This window comes from Chiloscyllium plagiosum, chromosome 30 (assembly GCF_004010195.1).
Source record: "Chiloscyllium plagiosum isolate BGI_BamShark_2017 chromosome 30, ASM401019v2, whole genome shotgun sequence".
In the NCBI taxonomy this organism is placed as follows: domain Eukaryota; kingdom Metazoa; phylum Chordata; class Chondrichthyes; order Orectolobiformes; family Hemiscylliidae; genus Chiloscyllium; species Chiloscyllium plagiosum.
Window position 1 is genome coordinate 37,011,839 of NC_057739.1, and position 8,574 is coordinate 37,020,412.

General features: G+C 37.9%; 1 protein-coding gene across 2 annotated transcripts in view; it reads left to right on the forward strand.

Moving 5' to 3' along the window:
- Nucleotides 1-8,574, forward strand: part of LOC122564925 (neuronal calcium sensor 1) — a 185,111-nt gene that overhangs the window by 67,944 nt on the left and 108,593 nt on the right. For both annotated transcript variants that reach the window (XM_043720412.1, XM_043720411.1), the window contains one exon: nucleotides 971-995. In XM_043720412.1, coding sequence (XP_043576347.1) covers nucleotides 971-995 — 25 coding nt within the window. The remainder of the gene's footprint in view (nucleotides 1-970; nucleotides 996-8,574) is intronic.

The following is an 8,574-nucleotide window of genomic DNA, read 5'->3' on the forward strand; positions in this document are numbered from 1 at the left end:
AACCTCCACAGGGTCCACATTCAACTTCCCACTTCTGTCTTTGACTGGCCCTATTCCTACCCTAATCATCCTTTTATTCCTCACAAACCTATAGAAAGCTTTAGAGTTCTCCTTTATTCTATTTGCTAAAGAGTGCTCGTGTCCTTTCTTTGCTCTTCTTAACTCTCTCTTCAAATCCTTCCTAGCTGATCTGTAACTCTCCATCACCTCATCTGACCCATCTTGCCTCATCAACACATAAACCTCCTTCTTCTTCGTAACAAGAGATGCAATTTCTGTGATAAACCACGGTTCCCTTATCTTATCACTTCCTCCCTGCCTGACAGGGACATAACTACCAGGGACATGCAATATCTGTTTTTTAAACCAGCTCCACATTTCCATTGTCTGCATCCCCTGCATTTTGCTACCCCATTCTATGAACCCTAATTCCTGCCTACTCGCATCATAATTGTCCTTGCCCCATCAATAACTCTTGACCTGTGGCATGTACCTATACCAAAGTGCAAACTCCACACAGACAGTTGTCCAAGGCTGGAATTGAACCCAGGTCCCTGGCGCCATGAGGCAGCAGTGCTGACCACCGAGCCACCGTGCCGACTTCTTCACTCTATCTTCTTAACTTAAATCTCTCATCCTTGTAAATTGCTTCTGTATAGGCCTGTATATAGGACTATTACAGTATTCTCAGACTGGCACAAATGTGCTGATGTTTAAGATGGAAACTTCATGCCCCAACAAAGTGACTTCAACTAAGAACCCTAAATCAGCAAAATTTCCCGGTTTGACAACTGATTTTTCTCTTTTACAGTTAAAACTGATAGTATGACCAAAATACCTGATGAAAAGTCTGATTTAAATACTACTTGGCATGTGATATAAACGTGTTCTGCTATCGGATTCTGTGTTTGCATACATATAATATGGACTATTTGGTGAACCTGTTAACTCTTTTGTTTTTCTTTTGCAGTTACAGAGAAAGAAGTCCAACAGTGGTAAGTTCAACATTCCTATATTTTTAAAAAGGAAAAATGTTTTCTATTGGATACCATCTAATTGAATGACAGAGTATTTCAATGGTCTAGTCCTGTTTGTATGTACAAATACAATCAGAGTGCGTCCCTGGTAAGCTACTCCACATGAGAAAGATCTCAGTTTTTATAACTTGATTGCCTCAGATTACTTAGCTCAGCACAATGGAGTACTTTAAATAGTAATGCAGGAAAAATCAGCCAGTGTTTCTGCCACTGAATACGGTCAGCCAGTAAAATATAATGATTCAAAATATTATGTATGTTGCTACCTAGAGGTTCCTTCACTGAGATTTAATCAATCCAATCTATTCAGGCAGCACGGTGGCACAAGGATTAAAAACTTTTGCCTCACAGCTGGGTACCCTTGAATTCCTCCCAAAGTCCAAAGACCTCTAGGTTAGGTGGATTGGCCATGGTAAGGTGCCCCTTAGCATCCAGGGTTTGCAAGCTAGGTGGATTAGCTGTGATAGATGCAGTGTCTGGAATTTTTGGGAGGTTTAGTGGATGTTGATCTGTGGGATACTCTTCAGTGGATCAATGCAGACTCTATGGGTTCAATGGCCTCAATCTCACTGTAGGATTTCTATGATTCTATCTTATTGCACACTGGCAGGTCTTTTATAACCTGCTCTTTGATCAGCTCCAGAGCATGCTAAAGCAGGAAGTTGGGAGGAAGAGGGACATGTCAGTGTTTGGTTGAGAAGGAACAAAGTTGAACATTATTCTGGACATGTCAGTGTTTGGTTGAGAAGGAACAAAGTTGAACATTATTCTAATGGCATCTGGCTAATATCAATTTGATCTAAACTGGATACAATAACGATGTACTAGGAAGCATCTCACATTTTGACTGTCTCAAACTTGTTTCCATTGGGCCTGGGTCTACTCTTTACCCTTTTATTATCCCATTTTTGACAAAAGTTTTCAGTTTCATCATTGATGGGAAAAGAAATGACACCTATAAAAAAAAGGTAAAAACAAGGACTGCAGATGCTGGAAACCAGAGTCTAGATTAGAGTGGTGCTGGAAAAGCACAGCAGGTCAGGCAGCATCCGAGGAGCAGGAAAATTGACGTTTTGGGCAAAAGCTCTTAATCAGGAATAGAGAGGCCTTTGCCCAAAACATCGATTTTCCTGCTCCTTGGATGCTGCCTGACCTGCTGAGCTTTTCCAGCACCACTCTAATCTAGACCTATAAAAAAGTTGTTGTTCTTCAGTTGAGTTCTAGAATTTTTCAGTAAGTGTGCTGCATCTGATTTCACTCGAACCTTTCTAGAAAATATAAGTCCAAAGTTAAGAGCTTTCATCATTGATGATCACAAAAATAAATTAGAACTTCATGCAGCGCTTTTCATACCTGACTGTTTCGATGTCACATGTTTTGATACAACTATTGGTAACAGCAGATTCAGAAAACTAATCAAGATAACAGTTTAGTTTTTATAATACTTATTTTCCAAGGTTAAACTTTAGGACATCTTTAGTATGTTATCTTTGATAGGATATCCTAATTACAGATAGTGCCATTCGGAAGTAGTATTTAGTTGGACTGGTATATACAGTTGGTCCTGTTGTCAGCTGATGTAAATACTTCAAATTCTGGGCATCCAGTTAATGCAATGGCAAATGAGCAGCTTCAGGAGTTTTACATGTTGTAGTTGTTGGGAAATCCTTTAGGGAAGAAAGTGAGGCAGGCACAGGGAAGGATTTGGAGACAAATGTGCAGATTATGGCTGATTAAGATTACTGTTTGAGAGAGCAATGGAGTTTATGTTTCCTTAAAATGACTCATTTTGTTAAAATGTGATGAAGTGAAACCATCAACTGATGGATGTGGAAGAAGACATTTAGGTTAATACTTCAGAAGATTAATGTAAGGGTAATCACATTTAACTAACTCTGCCATCAGTTGACATTTAATTTCAAACTGTTCACCCATTACATTATTATTGTTTGGTGCACTAGTACAGTTGTTCTTACTGACTTCTAAGTATGGAAGTGGCATGTTCATCTTCTAACTAAAATTTTGTACCTTGAGAAAAATTGTCTTTTTTTTATAAAATATAGTCTCAGTTCAGCTCATAGCTATTTGTCAGAATTTATAAATCTTTGCTAAGTTTTGCTGCTTTTCTATGTATTTATTTTGATTTTACAGCAGAGTACTATTTGGCAGTCAGTTTTTTTTTGGATAAAGCTTTTGATTGATTCATGTTTTCTTGTCAGAATAGTGTGTTGACTGGTGCTTCCAACATTTATAATAAAATGTCAGACATGGGTTTAAAGTGCTTCACATTCAGTTAGATGTTCCCAGCAATAGAATGCTTGCAGCATTTTTCCCAAATGGGTTAATTGGTTTAGCCAAGCAAGTAGCATCAACTACGCAAGCTAAGATACTCTGCAGCCATTATCTCTGCTAGGTAACTTTTAAAAATTCAACTTGTACAGAGAAATTATTGTATACCCCTGGAGCAGGTGGGACTTGAACCTGGTTCTTCTGCCTCAGAGGTAGGAACACCATCACTGCTCCACAAGAGCTCTACATAAGCTGAGCTAAGACGGTATGGTACTAGGAGAAATTTATTTCAGTGGAGAAGAAGATCAGCCAAGGTTTCTGTTATTGCTTTTTTTCAAGCTGGTACCCCATGCTTGGAGTTGAAAGTATAAGGAAATTGGTGGCTATGATACCCTCAATGATTTAACTTAACGTTTTGTCCTCTGAATATTAATAAATAAAGAAGTATAGCCTTGACTTGTGTTGTTTTTAAAGAATGGAGTCCTTTTAGTAATGTAAAGCGTGCCATAGTGTCATCAAAATTTGTGGAAGGATCATCTTTGCTGGAGAAATCTGGTGCATAAAAGAGTTTTGTAGCCAACACAAAATAAAACATATTAATTGGCTGAAGGCTAAATAACTGAAGGTGTGAATAGATGTGAAGTTGAAAAGCAGTGGTTGCTTGCTTGTTTGTGTTGAATGGAACAGAAGAATATGTGATAACTCTCAAAGAATTTATTAAGAACTATAACAGCCAGTCAATGAATGCCCTAATTGATGCTTTTCTAAGTTTCGTTTAATTACAGTTCAGCGTTTTAAGGTGTTGAAATGGAAATTGAATACTTGTCACTATAGTTTAGTTACACCAAGGAATGGGAAATTCAACATGATGTTGTTGAAGCAATTTAATTATTCTTGCTTGCAATGACGTTCATTTCCTCTGAAGTCCTGGCAACATTTTGGGCAGAAAGACAAATATTTTATTTTAACTTCAGAGAGCAACAGCCTAATGTTAGTCCTCTGGGAGAAATTGTGAACAGAACTTCTGTTTAAATGCCTGTAACTCTCAGTCAGAGGTTGCAATCAGCGTTTAGGAAGGCAGAAATGTTTGAAAAAGATCTTTATGTATTTGTTTCTAGGAGGATCACCCCAGATTCAGCTAACTGCAATGTTATTATTTTAGTTCAAAAAGCTCGTCAACAGAATGCTGACCATGTTCTATTAAAAAATGACTATGTTGCCTAACCTTCAAACCAATTTGTGGTTAAGAATTTCCAGCAACTTTGCAGCCTCTACCAACCTATAAATTTTCAGTTTTATATTGTTCAAAACAAAGACATTTCAGCAAATTTTCCATATGGGCATTGCTTCTGCCATTTTCAATGTTAAATTTATACAGCTGTATTTAAAAGCAAACTACCTTGTGCTGTATTGACGTCATCCTCCCAATGCTCATCATTTCCATTGATTCAAGGATTGAATTACAGCATGATACGTTTGCATAAGCAGTTTTCATTTTAAACATGGATTTAGCCATTTATAAAGGACAGTGAAACCATTAATATAAAATGGGATAAAATTATGTCTCTATGCTGAGTTAAAGATTACTCTTTCCTTGACTCCTCTAAAGCAACTTCATTTGACAGGTAGATTGACAAGTATATTCTAATTTTACTGAAATACCAAATCCAGCTTGGATCCAGCTATTTCAGAGCCATGTATGGAACCTGCAGCACTTAAAAAGGCTTTGAAATATAAGCACCTTGTGCAAAAGTTCTCTTTGTAATTGGAAATGTCTATTCTTCTCTCTTCACCCAAGAGTAATCAGGAAAATTGTTCATTTAGTATTTAATTCCCTTATTTTTCTGATCTTTGCTTTCTGCTCTTCTCAGTCCGGGCAATGAAGGCATTGGACTGGGGTGTAATTTCACAGACATTATGTGAATTTAAATCAGCAAAATGTTTGTTCTTCAACTGGAGCTGATCTCTGTTATAAGAATACAAGACACGCTGGATATTTGATATGATCTGGCTTGCTAGATCATAATCTCTTAAAGAATAGAATGTGTAATAGAAACAAGGGTAAGATGTAAGTGGCAAGATTCCAGGACTGAATTTTGTTATACAAATTTGAACAAAACAAACATAAGCCATAATATCTTGTAAGTGTTTTGAACAGGTGAAATGCTGATTCTATACTATACACACTACATTTGCAACTTAGACTGTAACTTTTAGGATTAACACGAAGTAGGTATGAGTTAATAGATAAACTGTGGTCGAATAGACATATTCTCCAGTAAATATTTGGAATATTGAAACCATTTGTGAGGAGTGTATGTTGTAATTTGTGGATGCAGATTATGTTGGTAAGGTTCTTAGTGAGTTTTTTGACTGTCTTCACAAAAGAGAGAGATGATGCTGGCATTCAAGGAGAAGAGGAGGATTGTGAAATATTAGATTAAGCATATTGGTAAGGGAAGTACTGGAGAACTAGCCACCTTGAAAGTAGATAATCACCAGGGCTGGATGAATTCTATCTTAAGGTGTCTAAGAAAACCAGGGAAGAAGATCATTTTCCAATTCTTACTAGATACAGGCCAGATAACAGATTTTTGGAGATCTGCAAACATTTAAATTATTTAAGGAGAATGTGAGAGATAGGCCTAATAATTAAGGGCAAGACTTTCGTGGCAGGCAGAATGCTTGAATCAATATTGAGAGAAAGGATTATTTGGAAAGCACAGTTAATCAGGGATAGTCAGCATGGTTTTGTTATGGGAAGGTTATGTCTTAATAGCTAAACTGAATTATTTAAGGATGCAACAAGGAAGATTGTGGTACTGCGGTGGGTGTTGTCTATATGAATCTTGGTAAGCCATTTAGCAAGGTCCCATCTGACTGACTGATTAGAAAAATTAAAACCCCAGAGGAGAGTGTGGCAAGCTTGAGCCAAAATTGACAAGAAATAAAGGCTAATGGTTGATAGATGCTTTTGTAATTGGAAAGCAGCATTCAGTGGTGTTCCACAGGCCGACTGTCAGGTGCCTTGCTGTTTGTCAATATATACTAATGATTTAGATATAAATGTGAGATGCACAATTGGGAGATTTGTGGACAAAACAAAATGAGCTGGGCACAGCGGAGAGGGAGGTAATGTTGAGGAAGTGGGGTGACTGCAGAATGATTTGAACAGGCTAGGAGAGTGCGCAAAGAAGTGGCAAATGGAATACAGTATGGGAAAGTGTGAGGTTATGCACTTTGGTAGAAGAATAGAGGTGCAGACTATTTTCGAAACTGAGAAAGGCTTCAGAAGCCTGAGCACAAAGGGACTTGGGAGTCCTGATTCAGTATTCTCTTAAGGTTAAAGTGCAGTTTCTGTTGGCAGTTAGGCAGGCAAATGCAAAATGAGCATTCATTTCAAGAGGGCTAGAATACAACAGCAAAATACTGAATACTGAGAGGCTTGGATATAGTGGACATGGAGAAGATATTTCCCATAGGAGGAGGGACGAGGACCCGATGTAACGGCCTCAGAGTGAAGAAGTGATCCTTAGAACTGACATGAGGAGGAATTTCTTCAGCCAGAGATTGTTCGACTGTGGAACTAATTGCCGCAGAAGGCTGTGGAAGCCAAGTTATTGAGTGTATTTAAGACAGACAGATTTTTGATTGGTAAGGTGATCAAAGATTATGATGAAAAGGCAGGAGAATGAAGTTAAGAAACATAACAGCCATGGTGGAGCAGACTCGATGGACCAAATGGCCTAATTCTACTCCTATGTCTTGTGATCGTATGGTAATGGATTTGGGGGTGCTAAACAAAGCAAGCGAATACTTAATAAATAGGCAGGTATTGAAAGAGAGAAAGGAAGTGAGCGACCTTGTGTAGACGTTCCTGAAGGTGACAGGGCAAATAAAGCCATTTATGATGTTTTCCTTCATTGGGCGATTTGTTGAATACAAAATAGGGATATAATGCTGGAATTATAAAGGATACCAGTTAGGCCATAGCTGGAGTTTTGTGTACGGTTTTGATCATCATATTGCATACAGGATGTAATTGCTGTAGAGAGTAGTATGGACAGTTATTAGAACATTGCCAGTGCTTGTAAATTTTATGGTTGTCATCTTTAGAACAGAGGAGGCTGAGGGTAATTTAATTCATGAGCATAAAATGGTGAAGGGCTTCAGTTGAGTGAACAGGGAGGACCTGTTTCTCCTAGCGATAGGGCAATTACCAGGGCTGTACAGATTTACGGTGCTTAGTAAAAGAATTAGATAGGAGATGAGGAAAAGCTTTTTCACCGAGAAGGTCATGGGTGTCTGAAATTCACTGCCCAGTCTGGTGGATGAGGCGGAAACTTTCAACTCTTAAAAGGAATCTGTTGTGTTGTAACTTGCAAGGCTAAAGATGAGGTGCAGAAAAGTGGGATCAGACGGATTGATTAGCTAGATAATAGAGAGTTGAATGGTCTCTTTCTGTGCTGTAAGCTTCCTGTGACTCCAGAATGGCAATGATAGTAAGATAGTCACTCCACTCCTAACTTTTATGGCTTAGAACTGAGCTCTGCATTTCTAGCCAAACAGTCAGTTTTCAGTTCCTTAGAGTGCAGAAAAGAGTAAGGAGTCAGGGATGGGCAGTTGAGAGTGGTCAGTTTTCTTTTTATAGATATTTTTATTAGAAATTTAACATTTTTACAAGTTTACAAAAATAAACAAAACTCTCAAATATAAACATTGATATACAATTAAATCAAATATACAATAGCCAAAATTTAACAAAAGAAAAAAAATACCGAAAAAGAAAAAAAAACAAAACTCAACTATCTACTAATCTAACCTACAACTAACCAGAGTGTATATTTAAGTCTCTTACATGCTCGGAATGTGTTAACATCAGATGTAATAAAACCCGTATGCGTGCAGGATTCCTCTCCTAAGGGACCAGCCAGGTTTGTAATCTCAATTAAATAAAAGCCCTTGTTAGGATAGCCGAAATATCTGTATTTATATAATTCAAGAAGGGCTGCCATATTTTATAAAATAATTCGGTCTTTCGGTACACCATATTTGTAAGGAAGTCAAGGGGAATACATTCCATAAGTAGTCTGTGCCAATTTGAAAGTCCAAGGGGGCCCTCCGCCACCCAGTTCATCAAAATATTTTTCCTTGCACAGAAAGAAAGAATAGAAAATAGTCTCTTCCCGTACGTGTCCAGGGAGGGAAAGTTCGAAAAGCCCAAAAGGAGAGATACGGGGTCCACTTT